General features: G+C 40.2%; 1 protein-coding gene across 2 annotated transcripts in view; it reads right to left on the reverse strand.

Annotated features, from left to right (window-relative positions):
* The window catches only part of ADAMTS17 (ADAM metallopeptidase with thrombospondin type 1 motif 17), a 3,302,852-nt gene that overhangs the window by 967,459 nt on the left and 2,310,294 nt on the right, over positions 1 to 25,099 (reverse strand). For both annotated transcript variants that reach the window (XM_044078403.1, XM_044078402.1), the window contains one exon: positions 19,794 to 19,951. In XM_044078403.1, the coding sequence (XP_043934338.1) occupies positions 19,794 to 19,951 (158 nt within the window). The remainder of the gene's footprint in view (positions 1 to 19,793; positions 19,952 to 25,099) is intronic.

A 25,099-nucleotide genomic window follows, 5' to 3' on the forward strand; every position in this document is an offset into this window, starting at 1 on the left:
TCGTCAATGGCCTTGGTGACTGTTTCAAAGAAATCGACCAGATTTAAGAGGCAGGATCTGCCCTTAACAAAGCCAAACTGGGTAGGATCCAGTGTCTGTAGGTCCCCAATATCTTTATTTATGAGGTCCATGATGATCCTTTCCATAGCTTTGCAGACCAAGCTAGTCAGGCTTATGGGGCGATAGTTTCCAGGATCCGTTGAGGCACCACCTTTGTGGAGAGGGACCACTATTGCTGTATGCCACTCTTTGGGTACATATCCTGTAGTAAGGCTGAGATTGAACAGTAGTTTTATGTTTGGGTTTAGCTCTTCTTGGAGTTCATGTAGGATGCAGCCTGGGACACCGCCTGGTCCCATTGATACTGTGTTTTTTGCTTTGGAGAGGGCGGCTCTTACCTGAGCATCTGAGATGTCAGGGGGGCAGCACTCTGCTGGGATAGATATTTGCCCTTTTGGTGGGTAGGGGGGGGTTTGCGCTGAACCTGTCAGCTAGGATGTTGGCAATGTCTGTGGGTGCGGTGTATTTTTTGTCATTTTGGACTAATTCTGAGCATATCTGGGAATTCCCACCCAGGTTCCTAACATAACTAAAGAAAGCCTTGTGATTATCCTTAGTGTCCTGTGCAATTTTTCTCTCGAAGCTGGCCTTAGACGATTTTATGAGTGCCCATAGTTTTTTGCTAATACTGATCAGAGATGCCTTCCCTTTTTGGGATTTTGCTCTATCATGTAGTAGCTTCCTCCTTCTATTGTATAGTTTGTTTATGGCTGGGGTCCACCAGACAGGACGCCTGCCTTTGGAGGATTGGGTCTTGGTTTTATTTGGGATTGCATGATCCATGCATTCCTGAAGGTGTTCATAGAATGTGTTTATAAAGGATTCTGCAGTCTGGGCCGTATTTTCCACAGGCCCGGGGGCTTTGAAGGATTCCACCTCGGTTTTGAGGAGTGTGAAATTTGCTTTAGAGAAGTTTATCATTGTGGTTTTCTGGGCAGGGGGTAGGGTCGGGATGTGAATATCCAGTGAAATTAGTTTATGGTCTGATCTTACCAGTGAGGGATACACTTCTGGTCTGGAGCATAGAGCCCCCATGTTGGAGATGATCAGGTCCAGTATGTTTTCCCCTCTTGTGGGAGTGGTAACAAGTTGTTCCATAGCATTTGAGTTTATAAATTCTAGGAACCTTTGGGCTAGGGTGTTGGAGCTAGAGTAATGCTCCCGGTCTATGTTTGGGTAGTTGAAGTCGCCCAATATAATGGTGTTTAGAGAGACCTTTATATTTTCCAGTGTTCTTAGGAAGGCCGAGTGGGGTTCCTGGGTTTGGGAGGGTGGTCTGTAGAAGGCTATAACCTGGAAGGCAGTTTTACCCACTGTTAGTTGCACATGGATAGTCTCTGATGCTTCGTGCTGTGCCACCAACCTGGAGGTGTGGGTATCTTTGACGAATATTGATACTCCCCCTCCTTTTGTGGTTCGGTCCAAGTTTTGGGTCCGAAAAGCATGGTATGAGGTATAACCTGGTAGTGCTGGGGTGCTCTCAGGAGCCTTGGACCAGGTTTCTGTTACTGCACAGATTTCAATGTTCTCCATGCTAAGGAGAGTTTTGAGTGCGTGCATCTTGAGGTTTAGACTTCTGGTGTTGAGTAGCATTACTCTTAGTTTCTTATCCCTTGTGATACCTATGGAGGTGGGTTTGTCTTTTGAGCCTTGCCTAAAAAAGGCACTATGGGGGTGGCAAGAGCCTTTGCCAATATCCGAAAGCCCAGGGGTGACAGGTGCAAGCCATCCCTAGCGAAGCATCGTGTCTTGTTGAGCATGTCATCCCAGGCTGACAGTCATTGGATCCCCTTTGAATGACACCAATACTTAAGCCAATTGTTGAAATTGATCATCTTGTCTTCATATTGTGGCATCATTCTTGGTGAGGGTAAGATGCTACTCAAGGTCAGGGTCATACCAGCCTGGGCTACATGCTTAGAGAGCTCCTCTATGTCTCTTTTCATGTAGTCCAGGGAGGTACGTCTCAGGTCATTCACACCAGCATGGACAATGACTGAGTCATATTTGTACTTGCCTTGGAGTGACCTGAGTGCTTGTGTTATGTGGCGGATCCTAGCACCAGAAAGGCAGCTCACCGTGGCCTTCTCTTTGTTCAGCCTGGTGAGCGGGAAGTCAGTGTGCCTGACGATAGAGTCACCTATTACAAGTGTATCAGGTGTGTTGTTTAGCCTTAAGGGCTGTGACTGTTTGGCACACTGGCTTTGTGAGCTATGTGTTGCACGTGTTTTGTTTTGGGGTAGTGGTTGCTTGGGTGTCTGCTTTGGAGGTCTCTGCTGCTTAGGCAGATTTTTATTTAGAGCCTCCGAGTATGTTTTTGTGTGTTTATGTGTTTGGTTTGCTGTCGTGGTAGGTCTATGTGAGACTGGAATTGTAGTGAGTGTGGTTTCCTTCTCCTCCTGACTGGTTACGCCAGTACTGAGTTGAGAGAGCTTAGCCTCCAGTTTGGCTATATGGTTGCATCTCTCAAATGTGTTGGAATTTGTTGGGAGGAGAAGAGGGTTGTCTGTGTACATGAGGCAGTTGTAACATTGCCTCAAGATTCCCAGGTTAACCAGCTGGACCGGAGAGGAGATTGACAAATGACCTTTGGACATGCTAGAATAGTATTGGGAATTCCTTTATAATTGAAAAAAAGGGCCAATGGGGAACAAGGTACTCAAGGGGAGTTTGTGAGGGTGTAGTGCTTTTAATTTTTTAGTGCTGACTTATATAATTGCTTTAGTGAGCAAGTGCCAGGCTTTAGAATAGGAATAGGGTGTTTATTATGAGAACTAGATCAGTTCTAAGGGAAAAAGTGAAGAGCAGACTTTGTGGAACCGAGAATGGTTTAAACCCAATTAAATGGAGCTGCCCGATGCTGCTCTATGCGCAAAATCGCACAAAGCCGTGCCAAAGCGTGTTTTATACAGTGTGTGTGTGTGTGTGTGTGTGTGTGTGTGTGTGTGTGTGTGTATAGATATATATATAGATATATATATATATATATATATATATATATATATATATATATATATATATATATATATATATACACATAGTAAGAAAAACCCAGCAAAGCTAAAGTTTTGACTGTGTGATACCTTGCACCTCCTGTAATGGAGGCCCATGGGATATATGCAAATGACCCCTTAAGGGCATCAAGTATTTCAGCTATATGGCTTGTGAATACCCATAACGTTTTTAGTTTTGAAATCTTTATGTTTATATTCAGGTATATGTGTGTATGTATAATATATAAACCTGGGCTTGCAGCAATCGAACTTCCAGAAGGCCAGTAGGTTTATGGTTAGACAATCAAACCTTCAATTCTACGAATCTATATGCCTTAGGCTACCTTACATGTAAACTTAGCACAAGGATTGAGATAGCAAAGCAGTATGAAAATTATGCCTGTTTCATATTAGAGGAAAATGCTTTGTTTAATAATAAATGCTTGTGGCAGAAATGTATAATGTTACTGTTAAATACTACACATGATTTTAATGACTGAGGCAAACATTTTTCTACTTGTATTTATGCTAAACAGACACGGATGCAGGCTTGAATACCATAAAGCAATGAAAGCAATTACTCAGATCTTAGAGCTACTAAAATCACCATTCATCTTCCCTGCTTCATACTGAGTTAATTCAATGTCAGAAACAATAATGTATAGTCCTCATCCTAGCCACCATTCTATAGTCATCAAATAAGTAGTTCTTTTGTCCAAAGGACTCCACTTCAAATAACCATTTCTTGATCATTTTTTTTTATTAAAACACATACTACTGCTAACACCAGAAAAGAAGTTGCGTTTCTCGTTATACAGTACGTAGATTATTGCCTGCCTTAATATTTAAAAAAATGTCTTTTAACTGATATTGAAGTTATATTTGTCTTACACAGTAACTTACCCATAAGCAGCAAATCACATCTATTCCTCTTGTTTTCAAGTTATGGTTTATTTCTAGTTCTCTTTTTATAAAGTGTAGACTATTTTTATTTGACATAGTCATTCAGTAGTGTCTGGGTGATAAAGAAATTGCCAAATTTTCAGTACACCCAGTATCTCCTGCTCATACATGTATAGTTGTAAACAAAATAGACTGGATGTCCCATAACAACAGGCTTACATTATTCTATCTTTTATTTGCTCACAAACCCTTTTTTAGTTATTTTTGGTCCACCCGAGCAGTGCTGGCTTCAAACTCTTCTATAGACAGCAATCCTCTATATTCTCATCCTAAGAGCTTCCTCTGTTGTGGTGGGGCTTGTGTTACCTGGAATAGCTCTATTGAGAGAAAGGTAGATGTAAAACCAAAATCTTCCCCTTTTGTCTACCCACAGAGAGGCTCACCAACTCCATAAGGGTAGGTTCTTGTAATTCTTTCTTCCGAACACCCCTAAGTGGGACAGGGCCAAGTGATGATCCATAATACTGCAGCTAACAGTGTTTTTCTTTTTTTTTTTTTTTTCTATTAGCCTTACCTCCCTCCCTCTGGTGTGCTGCGTTGCACCACCCAACGGGGCATACAATGTGATGAAAGGGAAACTCCCCACCTATGGTGGTGATGTGTTTCTGTTTGCCCTCCCTCATGCTGAAGAAGCTGCTTTAATATCATTCAAAGCCCCACAGCTATTATTATTGGGAAGACCAGCTGGCATAATGGTTAAAGTCTTTGGCTCCCATGCACAAGTTACACAGTTCAGTCCTGACCTCTGGCCAATATCTGTACGTAGCTTTCATGTTCTCTGTGTGGTTCCTCCCACCTCTAAAAAAATATGCTGAGTGTTTCCACCTCAAATTCGCCCAAGAAAGGAGTTCTGGGCAGCAGCACAAACTCTAGATGGTCCCTATCAGGCATTAACTGTGGTGCACAGTATCCTCAAGATCACATAATGCATGCCATGTAAGGGCTAGCCACTCGATGGAGTAAAATATAGCACTAGGTGGTTTGGTAGTGTTGACTAATGTTGTCAAATGGGCATGAGTATTTGCCAGTGATAAGTGAGTAGAGGACCTGGTCTACTCTGACCTATGCCAGGGCCAATGGTAGGAAGAGTGTGTGCCTTTTTTGGCCAGTGTGTGTCCCCATAAAGCCCTAGCAATCCTGGGTCAACTGGCCGAATGTTGTGCAGTTGCCCAGCTTGTGTTACCTAGAATAGCTCTGCTGAGCGAAAGCTTGATGTAAAACCAAATTCAATCAACCTGCCAAACATGAACTAAGAATTTCCATATTCAGTGTACGTTGAGGAGGCTTGGAAGTGGATAACATGACAGTAAGGAGGAGGCTGGACATTCTGTGCATCCAGGAGACAGGGTGGAAGGGCAGTGCAGCAAAGTGGCTTGGGATCCAGAGTCTACTACACAGGAGGACCAACTAGAATTGATCTGGGAATTGTGGTGAGGGAGAGGTTTAGAAGACAGTGAGTGATGTCATCAGAATTAATGACTGACTTACGGCAAACAGACTCCAATGTAAGGATAGGGCACTAGTCATAATCTCAAGCTATACAGGATCTGAGGACTGCATGGGTCCATGTGAGTGTGGCAACAAGAATAAAAAAGGAGAAGCCTTTTTAGACTTCGGTCTGGCAAATGGATTGATGGTGAACACATGGTTCAGCAAGAAAAACATTTGCAAAATCACATACAACAGTGGCCAATATGCAACTCGGCTAGACTTTCTCCTAGTAAGGAAAGAGCATTGGGATAGTATAGTGTTTCCAAAGTCATCTGCAGTGAATCAGTCAGCCCACTGCATAAAAAATGGTTGTCACAATCAGCTGTAAGCAGTGGTTAGAGAAGGCTCTAAGGTCAAAAGAGACTAGGCTGAAGACCTGGAAGTTGACTGGAGAAAAATCACAAAAGTTCAAGGAATTACTCACAACTCTAGCATCCCAAGAAGAAGAATGATAGTGCCTCAAAACAGGATGTGTGAGGACTACAGAACAGATATGTGGCCAAACCAAGTATGGAAATCAAGTACATAAGTAAAGCTGGTGGTGGAATGTAGAAGTCCAAGAAGTCGACAAAAGACAGAAAAAGTGCAGAAAAAAAGTGGGAGATAGAAAAGATGGACCAGGCTAAGAAGAAATACTGGCTGGCTAACAAAGAAGCCAAGAGATGAGATGCCATAGCAAAGAGCAATGTGGAATACAGAAGTCCAAAAAGTCATCAAAAGAAAGGAAAAAGTGCAGGAAAAATTGGAAGAGTGAAAAGATGGACCAGTCTAAGGAGGAACACTGGTCGGAAACAAAGAAGATAAGAAAGAAGATAGAGTAGTAAAGAACAAGGCATCAGAGGCACTCTACTAGCTTCTAGGATATGACTCAGTAGAGGGCACAAAGAAATTCTATCAGGTTGTAAAGCAAAGACAGAAAGATAAAGAAGACAGTCAGACACCCTTCATAAGGGATGCCAGTAGCAACCTGCTCACCAGTTCACAGAACATCAAAGGCAGATCCTTCCAGCAGTTTCTGAATGAAAAAAACCCACACAGTATGTACTGCCCCAGAGACAGTCTGCAATGAAAAAAAGTGGAGAAGTCCACCCTAAAAAAAGTAAGAACAGCACTAAGGAAAATGAAGTTGGGGAAAGCAGCAGGCTCAGATGAGGTCACAGCAGATATGATAAGAAATTAGGTGAGATGGGGCAAAATGGCTCCTGAGGGAACTCACAGCAATATGGAGAGAAAGGTGTATCCCAGATGACTGGAGAGTAAATATACTACTACCAATATTGAAGAACATAGAGGACATTAACAAGTGTGGGCAGTACAGAGGTAACAAAATCCTGTCACACTGCATGAAGTTTCTGGAGAGGGTGATTGATAAACAGATATGCAGAGTAGTAGTAGAAAGTAACATGGGAGATGAGCAGTTTGGATTCAGATCAGGCAGCACAACTGACTCGATGTTTGCAGTGAGACAGATAGCTGAGAAGTTAGACATAAGGAGAGTCCAAATGGGCATTCCTAGACTTGAAAAAAGCATATTACAAGGTCCCATGAAAGCTGATCTAGGCAGACCTGCAGTGGTTTGAAGTTGCAGAAACAGTAGAATTACAGCAAGCTATGTATAAGGACCCAAGGACTCAAGTACGAACAGTGTGCAGTCTCACAGATGGGTTTCCAGTGGGAGTGGGTGTACACCAGGGTTCAGCTCTGATCCCACTGTTATTCATGCTGGTGATGGACTACATTAGCAAACAGGTTGGAGGGGACAGATCAACAAAGTTGCTGTATGCAGATGATGTGGCATTACAGGCAGACTCTGAGCAAGAACTTCAGAAAAGGATAGGGGAATGGAATGCAAAACTGAAAGCACATGGGATGAAACTGAGTACAGAGAAGATAGTCATAATGACAGCAGATGGGGGAATCAGAAGAAGGTGAGAACTGAGACAGAAGGCGAAACAGTGAATCAAGTTAACAGCTTCAAGTATCTGGGATTGGTAGTTGAGGAGAGGGGAAGTCTGAATGAAGAGCTCAAAGCTAAAATCAGAGGAGGCTGCAGTTAACTGGCACAGAATGCCAGGGGTACTGTATGATAGAAGAATTCCAAAGAAGCTGAAAAGTAAGGTGTATAAAACAATATGACCAGTACTACTGTATGGTATAGTAACCTGAGAATAAAGGTAGAGCAGATGAGGAGGCTAGAGATGAAGGAGATAAAGTGCCTGAGAAGTTTGGTAAGATGCACACTGTGGGACAGACAAAGAAATTAGGACATCAGAGCAAAAGCCAAAGTAGCTCTAATTGCAGAGGAAGTTAGACAACAGATTATGGTGGTTCAGGCACATTTACAGAAAATTAGAAGACAATCTGGTGAAGAACATTTGGGAGAGACAGGAAGAAGACAAGAAGAAACAAGGTCATCTAGCAAAGAGGTGGATGGATTGTGTGACAGAAGACCTGCGACAGTCAGGCATGCATGTCAAATAAGGCAGGACAGTGGCATTGAATCTAGACAGATGCTGGCAGCTGACACAACACCCTAACCCCATGTAAAAACATGAGGAAAAAAAGGGGGCTGATGATGATTATCATTGCATATAAATAGTATATATAAATAGTGTACAAGCATGTGCGTCAGTTACCTGGATATTTTTGTACTATAGTTATTGTTTATTCTTTAATACCTATCATGTCTGTCTTTTTGTGTTTGTTTTCTGCTGTAAAAGAGCTGACACAAAAAATTTCGTTTAGGTAGCACTTGTGTTTCCTAATTGATAATACGGTTTCTTTGAATCTTTGTAACTCTTGAAGCAGCTGTGCCCTAGCAGGACTTTTTCCTCTCCCATCCCCTTCCAACTCCAATAGGTGTCCTAGCCACTACCTGAACTTGGGTCACCTGGGTTACATTCAGAGCTCTATGCCTCTGTGCCAATGGAGCTGGCTACAAACTTATTAACAAGCCATAAGTTCTAAACTGGTACATGACTAATAGAACTCTTCACTCCTCAAACAAATGTTGCTTAAAAATCCATTGAACTAGTATAAAACATTAATGATTGAGCCAACAAGTGTATTCTTAGCTACTGAGTGGAACTCACTTTTTGACACACTACAAAAAATGCAATCCAATCACTTTCAAAACCTTGTGTGATGTTAATTGTTTTGCAAGCCTTACTATCTATACTTAAAAAGTAAATGATCTGCAAAAATCCAATAATTGGATTATTACCAAAAACTGATGTTAGTATAAACAAGCAGTACACTGTTGCTAAGTAGCCATTTAATAAATGTGCTTAAAGGGTTTTCTATACAAGTGGGTATTTGACATAATTTTTAAAATGTTAATAAAGATAAAACTGCAACATAATACAATGCATGTGCTTCATGATAATAAGCATACATATAACAGAAAACTAAGTGTAACTAAAATAGTAATGCACCTCATCCTTTTAATTACATCATCATCATCTTCTTTCGGCTGTTCCCGTTAGGGGTCGCTACAGTGGATCATCTGTTTCCATTTCTTCCTGTCCTCTGCATCTTGCTCTGTCACACCAACCACCTGCATGTCCTCTCTCACCACATCCATAAACCTTATCTTAGGCCTTCCTCTGTTACCTGGTAGCTTCATCCTTAGCATCTTTTTCCCAATATACTCAGCATCCCTCCTCAGCACATGTCCAAACCAACGTAAACTTGCCTCTCTGGCTTTGTCTCCAAACCTCCCAACCTGGGTTGACCCTCTAATATATTTATTCATAATCCTGTCCACCCTCATCACACCCAGTGCAAATCTTAACATCTTTAACTCTGCCACATCCAGCTCTAACTCCTGCCTTTTTGTCAATGCCACTGTCTCCAACCCATATAACATAGCTGGTCTCACTACCCTCTTGTAGACCTTCCCTTTCACTCTTACTGGTACTTCTCCACCAACTTCATCCTGCCTGTACTCTCTTCTTCACCTCTCTTCCACACTCACCATGACTCTGAACTGTTGATCCCAAGTATTTAAACTCATCCACCTTCGCCACCTCTACTCCCTGCATCCTCACCATTCTTCTATCCTCCCTCTCATTCACACACATATATTCTGTCTTAGTCCTGCTGACCTTCATTCCTCTTCTCTCTAGAGCATATCTCCACCTCTCCAGGGTCTCCTCCACCTGTTCCCTACTCTCACTAGATATCACAATGTCATCTGCAAACATCATAGTCCACGGGAACTCCTGTCTGATCTCGTCTGTCAACCTGTCCATCACCATTGCAAATAAGAAAGGGCTCAGAGCTGATCCTTGATGTAATCCCACCTTCACCTTAAACGCATCCGTCACTCCCACCGCAGACCTCACCGATGTCATACTACTCTTGTACATATCCTGTACCACTCTTACATACTTCTCTGACACTCCCAACTTCCTCATAAAATACCACAACTTCTCTCTAGGCACCCTGTCATATGCTTTCTCTTAGTTCACGAAGACACAATGCAACTCCTTCTGACCTTCTCTGTACTTCTCCATCAACACTCTCAGAGCAAACATTGCATTTGTAGCACCTGCACTGTACCCAGAATTTCCTTTTTCTGCAGTTCATTAGGGGTTATGGTAGCTTATGTAGATATGTTTGAAGATTCTTTTTCATTAGCACAGTTACTCCTACTATAACTGAAACTATCTGTCTAACTTTATTCCACATTGCTGTAGTTTCTCTTTGCAAGTTCTGATATTTTACAAATGTATGTCTTTCAATTTGTAAGACACTGTAGTCAAAGGATGTAGCAATTTCAATAATCAAAGCTATTTCTGTATTTTTCTCTTGAACTGCAATATCTTGTCTGTTTGCTTCCACTTTCTTAGCTGCTGGTATGGAAGGATCACACATAATCATTACTTCATGATTTTCAACAATTCTTTGTGGTTCATGCTTCCAATGTCTCTGAGCTGCTTCTGTATTGTAATATTTACAAAGCCACTAGTATAACAGCCTTGCCGCATTGCTATGTCCTTCAGTATACAAACCGTCAGCCATGAGTGTATTGCACTCCCGCAACAAGATGTGTAACTATAGTTCTGTACCACAAAACCTTTATTTGTCTGTATCGCCTACATTTTCTATGGATTTTATGAAGCATCTAGTATGTAATCCACTATTTGGGAATGTCAGTATTAACATTTCATCTTTTGGCTTAAATTCACCTTGCCTGATACTTTGTACGGCGACTCTTTGTCAACATATGGCTGTTCCCGCTGCTACCTATACTCTATTGTATTTTTTACGTATGGCTCTCATTTATATTTTGTTCAATAGATCACAACTCTTACTGTAAGTGCTATTTCAGTGCCTCCATTGTAACTCATGTACAAATTATTGTAACAATTATGCAAGTCAACAAATGTCTGTAATATTTTGCTATGTTAAATGTCACTGGAGCTTTTCTCTCCGGATCTCTGCTGAAAATGGGTTTTTGACCCAGTCAGACTTTCCCGGTCAATAAATAAATAAATAAATAAATAAATAAATAAATAAATGCTTATTGTAACTGCAATCTTTCCATTTATATTTGCTTTTTTTCCTGATCCCATTCTTTGCAGTCTTTCTTTTCCTGTTTTTATACTTTCTGTTGCCAAATGATTTTTATCCAGGTTTTATTCACCTTTGGCCGACTCCGTCTGCCATAAATATTATTACATTCATCCATTTCTTTCAAATCAAGCAGGTCTTCTCTTATTTTTTTGCCAATCGAGAGTTTCTTCTACCATTTGTGTTTCCTGCTCTTTGTGTGGAAATATCTTAGGTTTGAAATGACTGTTACGTTTCATTTGTGAAACATTTTTACTGTTTTAAACATTTAACCAAATGAACAAGTGATTTTCTTTAATACTACTACACTGCTCTACTTCCTCTGTCACTTCTTCAAATCGTACGTATTTTGAAATGGCCTTTGCATTTGGGATTCCCATTCACATCGTTCACTTCATAACTGATCTATCACTTCATTTTCAATTTACTCCATTTCTGTATCAAACTGCTTACTTGCCATGTACTACTACTATATTTTTCTTAACATGTACCATATCTGTGTACCTTTGCCTATATACATATTTTCAAATATTGTAACTTTGTTTGATGATTATTAGTTAACATTGACTTCTTTTCTGAGTATAAACAGCACCATGTTAGGTCTTGTTTCTTCTCTCAGGCACATTCCTCTCTTTCTTTAATGTGACAAATCCCTATGGACTTTTTTCTTCCTCTTTTAATACTTCATTTCTTGCTTCCTTTTCCAACACACTCAATGTTTTCTTCTCTATATATTGTTTTGTTTTTATTTGGTCAGTTAATGAACTTAAAATTGGTATCTGTAATATTTGCCATTTTTTTCCACTTTAATGATTTTTCACTTTTGCATTTTTTCCCTTGCAGTGTTTAGTTGCATAGAAAAAACAAAACATATTTTCTTTTTTGACCTGTAGAGTCCATTTCTCTATTTCCAGACATCTTGCCTGGCTGGCGGATTTTTTTAAACTTTTTGTGGACTTCTTTTTTACTGCCGCAATAGCGCCTCTTAGATCATCAGTTGGCTCAGAGCCTAACATTATGGCAAGATCTCTGTCATTGTTGAAGGATGTTGCACTGGTCTTTATACCAGGCCTGGCCTTTGTGCCCTTGCCAGGGCTGGACACTTTTTTAACTCTTCATGGACTATTGTTTTTTATTGCCTCAATGGGTCCTCTGATATCGGTTGGATCAGGGCCTAGCACTACAGCAAGATCATTCTCATGACTTTGTACTAGTCTGTCTACCAGCCCTGGCCCTAGTACCTTTGGCAAGTCTGGGCACTTTTCTTTGTCATGGCATGAGTGCACCCAGCTCTTCCTTTTTCACTTACTTTTTTCCAAGATCTATGTGAGAGTCTGTATATACCAGTTTTGCCTTAGCGGGATTTAGTAAACAACGGGCCCACCAAACAAAGCTACTCAACAATGCTTGAAGATGATGTCAGTTCAGAACAACCCTCCTTTTCTTTTCTACTTTGAGATAATTTCATCTCTCCATCCAGGATAATTTGATCTCTCCATCCAGGCCCATTTCTTCTCTCCATCCAGGCCCTGTCTCAGCAAGGAATTTATAATAACCCTACACAGTGATGGGAGTAATATATTACAATATGTAATATATTACTGTACTGTAATATATTACAGTTTCTAGTAACTAGTAATATAACTAGTTAATTTTTCAAAATAGTAGCTAGTAATAGCAATATATTACTTTTTTTAGTAACTTAAATGTGAGTTGCTTTTGCTTAAACCAGTGGTTCTCAACGTGGGCGACACAGCCTCCTAAAGAGTGATGTAAAACTTCTGGGGTCCCTATATAGTATGGATAGTAATCAGGTGTTAGGAGGTAATTGACACTTTGAAGTGGCAATTTGGATTAAAATTTAAAACATACTATTGGCACAACTCATAGCATGTAGCATTCATAATAGATCATTCATTTTTTTAGCACTGGAAGTAGGTGAAAGCTAATGATGACCAGACTCCAGTGCTGCCCTGGTACTGTGGGACTCTCACCCACTAAAACATCCCCTATGCTGCGACAATTCTAGCCTGCTAGAAATCATATCCTTACCTTACAGTATAATAAATGGCATTGGTTCTTCATACCACCATCAGTTGGAATCAAACTCATCACTCATCAGTTGAGCACCCAATGCCCCAACCTACTACACCAAGCAGGACTCTTCAAGTGTATCTATGATCAACCAACTTTTGTCTTGACAATTTTTTGTTACGTTCCATTTAAAATTCTTTTCAGGTTTCAATTTTTAGTTGTTGAAATGTAATAGGTTTTTATAGTTCTTGTGCTGCTGGCTGGTTTGGATTAATTATTATCTGTGACTCTCTAGCTATAAAGACTAGTCTTCTACTCCTTTCAGCTGTACCCATTAGAGATTACCACAGTCGATCATCAGTCTGCAGAACAAGTGGCAGTGGAGTTTTTCATTGTCGAGTTGCCAGCCCAGCACCCAACCTTCTTCAGAAGGCGCACACACACACACACACACACACACACACACACACACACACACACACACACACACACACACATGTAAGGCCAATTTAGACTGTCGGAGGAAACCAGAACATCCTAAGGAAACCCACTTGAGTACAGGGAGTCTAAATCATAGTGTGTGTGTTGTACTTTTAAAGCCACTGTAGTTCATGAGCACATGCATAAAAAGTACTGAGCACGTGCAAGCAGAGTGCCATTTTGTGTAAGCAGCTGGAGTGAAAGCATGTGTGTGTGTAGCAGTCAGTTTGCTAGTTCATTTAAGTTTTATATTCCAGTCATTCATCCTGATGTGTTTGTGTGTAATAAATATCTTAAATGAACACCTAAGCTTCATTGTCTTATTTGAATACATAAGACGAGTGACATGTTGTCAGAATGGGATCCGAAGTCAAAACTTCTTAAAACCATGAGGCGCACCGTCAGAAATGGAGGAACATACATGAGTGGCTCAAACGACTTGTAAACAGGTCAGAAAATATTTTCAAGTTCTTAAACTCATTTAAATGATTTTTCCCTCAGTGAATATAAAGTGAAGCATTCCAAACCAATTACTGAATAAACAAAATGCTCAAAATTGCGACATATTGAAAAAAGTACTTGAAATAATTATGAAAACATTTGAAACAATATCTGCATCGTATAAAATGTTCAAAAAAGAGAAAACAATTGTATTTTTTCACAATGTACTACTTTTTTGCATTAACTAAAGCTATTCAAAGTATCTAAAGTGTGCAAAGTGTTGGCAGTGTATGCAGTATTACAGTACAGTCTTTTCAAAGAGTACAGTTATTTCATCCAAGTGTCTGTTGTGCAGTTGAATATAATTACAAGTACCTGGTATGTTTGACACTTATATGGCATGGCAGAGGGATTTCACACACCTGGTCCGCTTGTGCTTGATAATAATATTGCTGAAAATTGGAGACTGAGCAAGAATATGATATTTTCATACAGGTTGCTTTTTCTGATAAAGATGCATGTTCAAAAGCATTTATTCTGCTCAATTTAGCTGGTTCAGGAGCCATTGAGAGAGAACATTCATTTGTGCATGCACCTGCTGTTTATGCAGAGGAGGGGGAAGACTGCCATATTGTGGTACAGGCTGAAATGTGGGAAGACTCTCAGTGCTTAAAACTTAAATTTAGAGAAATGTGCAACCCTAAATGAATATTACAGTGGAAAGGCACATATTTTACACAAGAGATCAAAAGCCTGGTGAAACTTTTGCAGCATACATAACTGACTTGAGAAACAAGGCAAAAACGTGCAGGTATGGTGATCTGAGAGATGAGTTGATAAAAGACAAGCTTGTGTGTGGTGTTAATAATGATGCAGTGAGAAAGATTTTGCTTTGAGACAGTTATTTAACTTTAAGCAAAATCACAGAGATTTGTCAAATATATGAGCTTATAGAAAAGTACACTAATATGCTTACGAATGAGAAGAACATGCTTGCAGCTTCTTGCAGCACGAATGTTGATAGTATGTAGCACAAGGTTAAGAGGTATAGGCCAAAGGGTGTGGCTCCCATAATTTATTTATTCCAGTTTGATGACAGGGGAGGTCCACTGGGCTCGGGGAGCCCATTTTCAGTGAAGGCCCGGGGAGAAAAGCTCCAGGGCAGCTTTAGTAAAACCCAGAGCATACGCAGCAAAACTGAGGGGTGATTTAGCAAAACACATGGTAAGCCTCATAGTCAACTGTTGTAATTGTGGAGGCAGTCATGAACCTAAATGAGAAAAGTGCTTAGCTTTTGGTCAGCAATGCCACAGATGTAAAAAGTGGAATCATTTCAGAAAGCTTTGTGAATCTAAAGAGCCACATTATTTTATTAAGAGAGAGCATTCCAAGAAGCAAGTTAATCAAATAGAAAGCTGCGACCCTACTTTTTATGTTGATGGCATCTCTGTGCTTGAGGAAAAGGTTAATGCAGTAGATTTGCTGGCAAAGAGCAAAGTATTTTGTACTGTACTGATTAATTGAGCTCAACGTTGATACTGGTTCAAAGTGCAATGTTATGTCAGCAGAAATGTTTACTAAGGTAAAAGCAGGTGAAAAACTTTATTTGGCAAAGTGTGCGAAGCTTGTTGCTTATGGTGGTGAGGAGATTCATACTGAAGGCTCAGTAGTGCTGTCATGCTCTTCTACTGGGAACAGCCATGACTTGCAGTTTTACATAGTGAAAAGACACGTGCAGTCATTGTTAGGGCTCAAAGATAGCTTGAAACTGGGACTGACTTCATTTAATAATGAAGTCCACCATGTAAGCATCAACATCGAAGGTTTCACACACAATATTTTTTCTGAAAATGCTGATATTTTCAAAGATGTGCTTGGCAAACTCACAGTTGTGTACTCTATAAAGTTAGACCTCTAGGTAAGCCCAGCTTTCAGACCAAAACAGAAGGTTCCAGCAGCAATGCAGGGCAAAGTAAAAACAGAGCTAGACAGAATGGCACATTTAGGAGTCATTTTTCCACTTATAATCTACCCAGTCATTTCTCTGAATGCGAGTTTAAGTGCTGTTTCAATGAATGCGAGTTTCAAGGGCAGAGATGTTTACGTGGTCATGCAAAGTCAAGCTAAGTATTTTCACTGCGATACTGCATTGTCTGTTTAGCAAATGGTTATCAGCATTTGTGCTCTTTTATTTCAATATCTGTAATCATTGTAGAAGTAAGTAAGAAAGCAATCTGCACACTGACAGGTTTGAACAGTGTTTATGGTAAATGGGGAGAAATAGCTAAGTAATGGAACACTGGAATTGCTGGGTATGTGGCTGCTTTGGGGGGTAGGGGTTTGCCATAGGAGGGGCTGCTCTGGGTGGGACCTTGATGCCGATTGGCAGTAATTGCTTTATACAGACCAATTAAAAGGTGTGTAACAGAGCCAAAGCTGTTCAATGGAGGAATGGAGGAAAGCAGACCAGTGGGTTCATTTAAGGTCAAATGGTGAGCGTTTCACATAGGTCAGGACTTCACTTTTTTTTCCCCAGAAAATAAAAGCTTATTCATGCATTTCAGTTGTTTATGCTGTTCCATATACTATTTAGGTGTTTCAGATATAAAAGTGTTTTATTTGTCTATTAAAAAAAAATTAAAAAATTCATTTACTGCTGGTTCATGTTTTCAAAAACAAAAGTTCTATACAGTTAACTTTAACTTTTTTTTTTCTGGCAGTCCCTGTATTTTAAGCTTCAGCCAGTCAGAGCTACATTTTGACAGAGACTTCAGTTAAGAAAGATTAAACAGAGTTTCCATTTGCAATTTATATATTCCAGGTGCATCCATTTATTTTTCTGCTTAGTACTTTCACTCAGAAATGGAAAGTCAAAGTTCATTTGAACGATCTGTGTACACGGAATTCTTTGACCTAATTATGAATGATGGAAAAACATTGATGTGTAATGTAAGCTATGTCTGCCGACAAAGAAGCTCTACAGAACTGCGGTAAACAGTACGTCAAATTTAAAAAAGCATCTTCAGACATCACATCCTATTGCAATTGGAAAGCTAAAGAGGAATGCAATTGATTCAGGTGCTGACATGTTGGACAAGATATCACTGACACAGCCATCTATTGCAGCAGTCATTGGTTCTAGTCATGTCACACAGTTCAAGGTGGATAGTTTTGATCATTGACTTTGTATTGAATGACTTGCAGTGTTTCAGCGTTGTTTGAACAGCCATCCTTCATCAACCTTGTAACTGGCTTGCAGCCAGGAAAGGTGGTCATAAGCAGGAAAACTCTTGTTGAACGGGTGGGGAAACAGTTCAGTGATATGAAAGAGAATCTGATGGAAACCTTAGCGAGCATTTCAACTGTTTGTACTACAGCTGATATTTGGACCCATCAGAATCGTAGTTTCTTTGGTGTCACCATCCACTAGATTGACTGAGACACACTTCAAAGAAAGTCAGTTTCTTTGTCATGCTGCAGATTACAGGGGAGGCATACATATGACCTCATAGCATCAACTCTTGAGAGCATTCCCATCAAGTACAAGATAGATCGAAAGGTGTGTGCAACAATTACTGACAATGGCAGCAATTTTGTAAAGGATTTCACTGTCTTCTCGGAATGTGAGAGAACTGAAACTACAAGCATTCTGTCCCAAGATGAGAATGATGATGGTGAAGTGATTTACAACAGCATGACAGTTGTGCTGAGTCAGTCAGGAGAAAGTGAGAATGTCTATTCACTGACTCCCCATCTGAGATGTGCAGCAAACACATTGAATCTAGTTGCCGTACTCAGTGCTGTATCTGCTTGCAATGATGCACAGTATAAAAAGATCATGCGAAGCACCATGGCCAAGTGCTATGCTGCTTTGAACAAGGCTAGTCACAGCACCCAAGCTGCTGAGGTGGTTTGAAATAAATGTGATCTGGCATTAATTATTCCCACTGTGACACAATGGAATTCCACTTTCTACATAATGGAGAGAATTCACCGCACTGCAACTTGAGGTGAAGATTGCTGAATGAGATATGTGCACAGATTGGAACTGCTAGCTTCAGGCCTGCAGAAATTACGTTTGTTGCTGAGTTTGTGAAAGCAATGGCTCTGGACATCCTGCAGTCAGAGCTGAAAAGCTTCATGAGAATCCTGAGCCCCACCATTATGTTCCTGAAAAACAAGTTGTCTGAGGTCAGACAGTTTGTGAAGCTTGTTGTGCTGCTAGTTGATGCTCTTCTTAAAGGCACTGAGGCTTGGTTCAATCACCTTCTGGAGCGTGAAGAGCTCATTCTGGCTAGCATAGTGCATCCACATTTCCGTTTCCGATGGATGGACAGTGAAGAGCAGACACTCAGAGGCAAGGCAATGCTCCTTGATGAGATGCAGAAACTGGATGAACCTGCACGTGGGTCATCTGACATTTCTGCATTAAATGCCGAAGACAGCTTCTTCAGTTTCAAAGAGTCAACGCCAGCCAATGTCAGCATATCTTCTCAGATGGACATGTATCTGACTGATCCTTCCAGAAAAATATCTTCTCTCAACAGTTACCCTATAGTCAAGACATTTCTGAACACTAATACAGCTCTGCCATCTAGTGCACCCATTGAACACCTGTTCAGTCTTGGTGGACAAGTGCTGACTGCAAGAAGAAATAGACTCACTGATGAGCACTGAAAAGTTGCTCCTTCTTCGAGTCAACAGAAATGTGTAGTCATTGTCTAGTCATTGTGAATAGTTATATAAAGTGATACTTTGGTTGACTTTGTTGTGTTAACAGTCTTATTAGATCTATATTACATTTTCTGTAAGCATTTTTACGTCCTCAGCATTAGTTTTAGCAGATTAGCCTAATGTACGTTGTTGAAAATTTGATGGGTTGTAACTTGTTATGGGTTTTGTGTTGCTGGCTGTGTGTACTTTGGTTTAAGTATTAAATTGTGACTTTCTGACAATAAAGACTAGTCTGTGGGACTTTGTAAACTGTAAAATGCTATTCATCATTATTGTAACACTGTGTATACAAGTTTAATACACTCGCATTCATGTGCAGTAAGCATGTATTCCTCACACACAAGTACTGTTTGAGTAAATCTGAACATGAGAATTGATAAACTATACTTATGTAAATGTAACTCAACAGTAACTAGTAACGTTAGATAGTAACTAGTAATAGTAATATATATTTTTAGAAAAGTAGCAAGTAATAGTAATATATTACTTTCACTTAAATGTAACTAGTAATAGTAACGTATTACTTTTATAAGTAATGAGCACAATACTGACCCTACATGCCATTTAAATATATTTCAGTCTCTGGCAGGCAAGCTGGACTGCAGATATGAGTTGGTCATACATAAGCCAGTATAAAGGATGCTGAATTACTTGGTAACAATCTGAATGTATGCAGTCAACTAAGATGGTCCTGGTTTCAAAATATCACCCACACAGTAAGTGTAATATGTTTGCTTCGTTACAGTTAATAGTAAAACACTCTGTACACATTATTTCAAGCAGAATTAAAAGGACTTCTTACTCAATGTGTTATTGTTTTGGTACTACAGCTTTACATTTGCAGTATTTTATTCTCACGATGCAAGACTAGCAGAAAATACATTTTACTGTTAAACAAAGATAAAAAGCCACAATGTTCAGGGAATGAAATAAATACAGAGAATAATTTAACAATACTTCATTAACAAACAATGAAGAGCTGCAACCTATTTTTTGGTATGCAATTGTAAATTAATTTACCATTAAATGAAGTGGTGTTTTGGTTGGTCCCTTGGCAGACATTTTCTCCCACAGTCCCCTGCGCACATACCGAACTGTAGTTCCAGCAATCTGAAACTCTCCTGGAAGCTCAATTTTCCAGTCACTGTTGATGGATCTTTTTGAAGCATCCTTTAAAGCTACATATTTAAAGCAGAAAGAGAAGAAGTGGACATCAGCAGATAAAAATTAACTGATTTGAATTTGAAATAATCTGCAAATGAAAACCAAAAGAGACATCCTATCAGGATGGCTTAAATGAAAACTAAAAGTCCACAATGTCTTGTAGGATTGCTTCATAATGACTTTCAGTATTTAAACATAAATCTAATATACCTCATGTGATTTAAGATTAAAAGTAAGGGCTGCACTCATCACTGAAAAAACTAACAACTATGCATTCACCATATCAGCTGATCTATGAAGAGGTCTTCTGCTCTTAGGATTTCCTCTTCTGATATCTGCAGCTTAACATACCTCAGAATTTTCTCTCTCATTCTTTTGCTTAAGCAATATGCTAATTCTGCCAGTTTACACAATGACATTGTGTTCATGCTAGGAGAGTACCAGCCTCTACATCACTCAATATGATCTAGAGCCACTGACTGAGCACATTCTGCATGACAGGGAAAAAATACAACATACAAAAATAAGAAAATGATATACATGCCCAATTTACAGACAATTTATCCAAAGCTGCAGGATGGCAGGAGGTATTGTGTGAATGAAAATCACTCACTGAAGAAAGCCTTCTTGCATAGCAAAAGACACACCGAGAACATACCTGTTATACTTGACTTCAGAGGCCCTAAACTGTGAGTAACTGTTGGGAAGAATGGATGTATTGAAAATAGAAAATCCAGAAAGCCTCAGCTGGAAGAATGCCATGAAGCACTGAAGAACCATAGGAGGCCCAAATGCCACAATTGCAGGGTAAACGGTAATAACTGTGGAAGATGAATGTTGAGGACCAAGTGGCCACAGCATGAGTGTCCACAGTAGAGACATTTTGGAAGGAAGCAGAAGAAGACGTCATGCTCTAGATGCAGTAGCATTTTCCACTGGATGGTTTGCTGCATTATAACATTAATTTGGACTAGATTTTCTTAACAACTACATATCTCCCCCCCCCCCCCCCGTACAAAGCTATGAACATTTGTTTCATCTTTCTATATCCATGCATCTTCTTCAGGTAAATCCAGAGCTTGCACTGTATATCCATCTTAATGAAGCGTTTTCTCTCTCCCGGATTTTACTCCAATAAAGAGGACAGTCAGATGAATGGATTGATTCAAGGACAATTCTAATACCAGTTTCAGGACAAAATAGCTGGCTCATCCAAAAGGACACCAGGTCACTTGAAAGACCATATAAGGTTTCTTTACAGACAGAAGTCTCCAGCTTGAAGATCTTGTGAGTAGTGTTGATGGCCACTAAGAATACCCCAAGTCAGTAACACTTCCAGGAAGTCTGTTGACAAGGCCATCAGGAGGCAGTCTCTCCACTAGGTGAACAAATTAAGGTTTTTCTCCTGCATGGCCTCTGCTAAACAGTTACAGCCTTGATAACACACAAAGCATGGACAACAGACCAAAAGGCAACCCTATACTGAAAGTGATGCCTATTAGGACCAAACTGTATGGACCACAGACAAGGATTTACCAGAAGGTAACCATTATTTCCAGCAACATCATCTGCGGACCCTGTGAAAGCAAGAGCATAAACCAGATGTAACTGTTTTGTAGTCCCTGAAGTCCAAATGAAACAAGGCTCCCATCCCCTATGGAAAAGGTGAAACATGAAATTAGAGTCTTTTGCCCTTCGCTAGAGAGAAACATGCTCAACAGTTATTCTCTAGAGTAGAATTTGGGCCTATTCCAGAAGCTCTGCAAAGAAAGCTTGATCTCTAAATAGAGCTCTTTCTGGTGGAGGAACTAAAACTGTAAGATGAGCTGTCTGTGTTCATGTCTAGAAAGCATTACACTTTAATGATGTAATTCTAAGCTGAAGCAAACTAGAAAAAAATGCCCACATGAGAGATCCTCTGCAACAGTAAGGATGATGACTACTAAGTGAGCAAAGATGCCTTATAGGGATACTTGGCTAGCACAAGTATAGTACACAGGACTGCCTGCCTTGTTGTGGCCTTCCTAATCCTAGGAGGAGCATAGTTTTCCTGGAAATGTGAAGTAGCCTAGAAGGGATAGGGTATCAGACAGACTCTCCACTTTGTTCAGATCACTGCAAAGTAGAGATGGATGATGATGCGGGGGGGGGGATTCAAGAAATTAGGAGAGAGAGTGGGATTTTGGATGCAGATCCCTAAGGAGAATAACAACCATACAGAATATTATATTCATAAAGAGGCAGAAGGTATTATAGGTTCATTGGTAAGTAGTAGGCTAGTTGCCCTTGTGGGCCAGTTTAATTCTAGCCAATTTCTTTTTGTGCTCAAAATAACCTATCCTATTTGGTTATAGATTGTCCTTACCCATACCATAGTCCATAATTATATATAGATTCTTCCAGGGATATTGTCAGGATCCATCTATGCAATATTTCACTCAGTGATGCATACACAACCTGTTAATTGCAAACTCAAAATCTGTGTTATATACACCAATCTATGCTTGTTTCTTTCATAGTACCACTTGTATATGTATTTTTTTTTCATTACAACTACTATGTATTGTTTTTGATATCATGTTTTTATTGTATTCACTATAAATATATGTATTGGAGCTTTTCTCCTCAGGTCTCCACTGAAAATGGGCTTCTGGCTCAGTTGGACTAACTCAGTTATGTCAAATAAATAAATAAATAAATAAATATTTTTTAGCTTTTGTTAGCATTTTTAGGGTCTACTGTGTTAGCTGGAGGTGGGCCAGCTTCAGGTATATCTTGAGGATCAGAAAGAGCGGAGAGAGGGATAAAGCTGGTGCAGATTTAGTGCCAGTAGGTTCATTATATCTTCAGTCTCAGTCTGGGTAACATTGTTCACAATCAGCTCAGCACATTGCTGTGTCGTGCTTTTGAGATTACGAACATAACTAAAAAATGCCTTATGATTGTCTTTCGGCTTGGGTAGTTATTTTAGCCTTAAACCTGGCTTCGGTGGATTATATTACGGTGCTAAGTTGTTTGTTTATTTCAGTGACAAGATCTCTAACATTCTTGGAGTTACCTTTCTTACTTTTGGTCAAAATTCTTTTCCTTTTATTATAAAGCCTGTTGTCATTATAGGTTCATAGGATGCTGCTAGACTGTTGACTCAAGGGTCTTTACAAGCCTAGTCATTAAATCCCTATGTAATACTGGATGAGAGATGTCGTCTATGCCCAAGGTTTTTCTAGCAAGGACTATAATTTCCAGGAGACAAGCCGGGGAAATCCCCATCAGAAATTTACGGTTTTCCATCCAGTCATCCATGACCTCCCCTTGGCAAAACTGAACTGGGACAGATTCAGGGTTTGGAGGTCACCTATATCCTTATTTATGAGGTCCATGATGATTCGTTCCATTGCCTTACAGATGAGGCTGGTTAGACTTATGGGTCTACAGTTACCCAGGTCTGTTGCTGAGCCGCCTTTGTGGAGGGGATAAGAGTCGCTGTTTTCCATTCAATGGAGATAAAGCCAGTATTCAGGCTGTGGTTGAATAGAGTGCCTAATGGAGTAGCTAGTTCTTGTTTTAGAACACTAAGAATGCAGCCTGCAATGCCATCTGGTCCCATGGAGGCTGTGTTCTTAGTCTTGGAGACAGCCTTGATGATTTGATCTTTAGAGATGCAGGGAAGAGAAGATGATGAAGACATGGTTTGTGGTATGCTTGACAGGGAGGGGGTTACAGGAGGTGCAATTTTCACCAAACATGTCTGCTAGCAGGTTTGCAATTTCTGCATGGTCAGTGTGCGTGATGCCATCCACAATTAGTTCAGCACACTTCTGAGTCCTACGTTTTAGGTTGCTGAAGTAGCTGAAGAAGGCCTTATGGTTATCCTTGGCTCTGGTTGCAAAATTCTTCTCATAGTTGCTCTTTGAACATTTTATGAGTTGTCTCATTTGCTTGTTTAGGTTGCGGAAGTTGCTCTCTCAGTTCTGGGATCTCACTTTTTTGTTTTTAGACAGCAGCTTCTTCCACTTATTGTATAAAGTATTAATGCCAGACATCCACCAGGATGGTTTGTTTTTTTCTTGAGGATCTTACTTTAATCCTATTCGGCAGAGTTGTGTCTATACATTTGTGTAGATGTTTATACAGGGCATCACTGTATACCGTAGTATAGCCATCAATGCCATCTATGGAAACTGGAGCTTGGAAGTCAATTATACCTTCCCCTAGGAGTTTTTTAGCCTGGCTTCTCCTTTGGGGAGTGCTGGTGCGATTGCTACTTCAAAAATGACTGATTTATGGTCAGATTTATCCGGGGCGGGGGCCTACACTTGAGGCATTGCATCGGTCACTCATATTGGTGAGGACCAGGTCTAGAATATTACAGCCCCTTTTGGGGTGGTGCTCTATTTGTTCCAGGGCATTTGAGTTAACAAAGTTCAGGAACTATCGTGGGAGTGGGTTTGGGCTCGTATAAGTTTCCCAATTAATGGAAAGATAGTTGAAGTCACCCATGACTAAGGGTGTTAGGTTGTACCTTAATTGTCCCAAGTAGGTCTAAATAAGCTGTGTGGGCATTTTGCTTCATGGAAGGGGACCTGTAACTGATGATGACCTGAAGGGGGTCTTACCCACGGTAATTTGGACTTGGAGTAGCTCCACAGAGTTTTCTTGTCTAACCAGTCTAGATGTATAATTGTCTTTAATGCAGATAGATACTCCACCTCCTTTTTTCTCACACCTTCAATTTGCAGTCTGAAAGTGTGGAAGGCATTGTAGCCTAGCAAGGCTGGGGTACTTTCTGTGGCTTTGAGCCAGGTTTCTGTAACTGCGCAGACATTAGCATCTACAAGGAAGAGGAGAGCTTCCAGAGAGTGCAGTTACTGATGTAAACTCCTAGCATTTTGCAGCATGACCATTAGTTACTTTGTGTTTGATATTTTCACATCGGACATTTTATTGTTATGACCTTGCCTATGGGGGAGGCAAGTGCCTTAGCCAGCAACCAAAAGCCTAGAGGTGCCAGGGGAAGACCATCTCTGGCAAAGCATCGAGGTCTATCTACTCAATGTCATCCCAGGCTGACAGGAACTCGATCTCCTTAGAATGACACCAGAAATTAAGCCAATTATTGAAAACAATACTTTTCTGTTTATATTGTATCATCCTAAGTGAGG

Source organism: Protopterus annectens, chromosome 7.part0, assembly GCF_019279795.1.
Source record: "Protopterus annectens isolate FY-2018-M chromosome 7.part0, PAN1.0, whole genome shotgun sequence".
Lineage (NCBI taxonomy): Eukaryota > Metazoa > Chordata > Ceratodontiformes > Protopteridae > Protopterus > Protopterus annectens.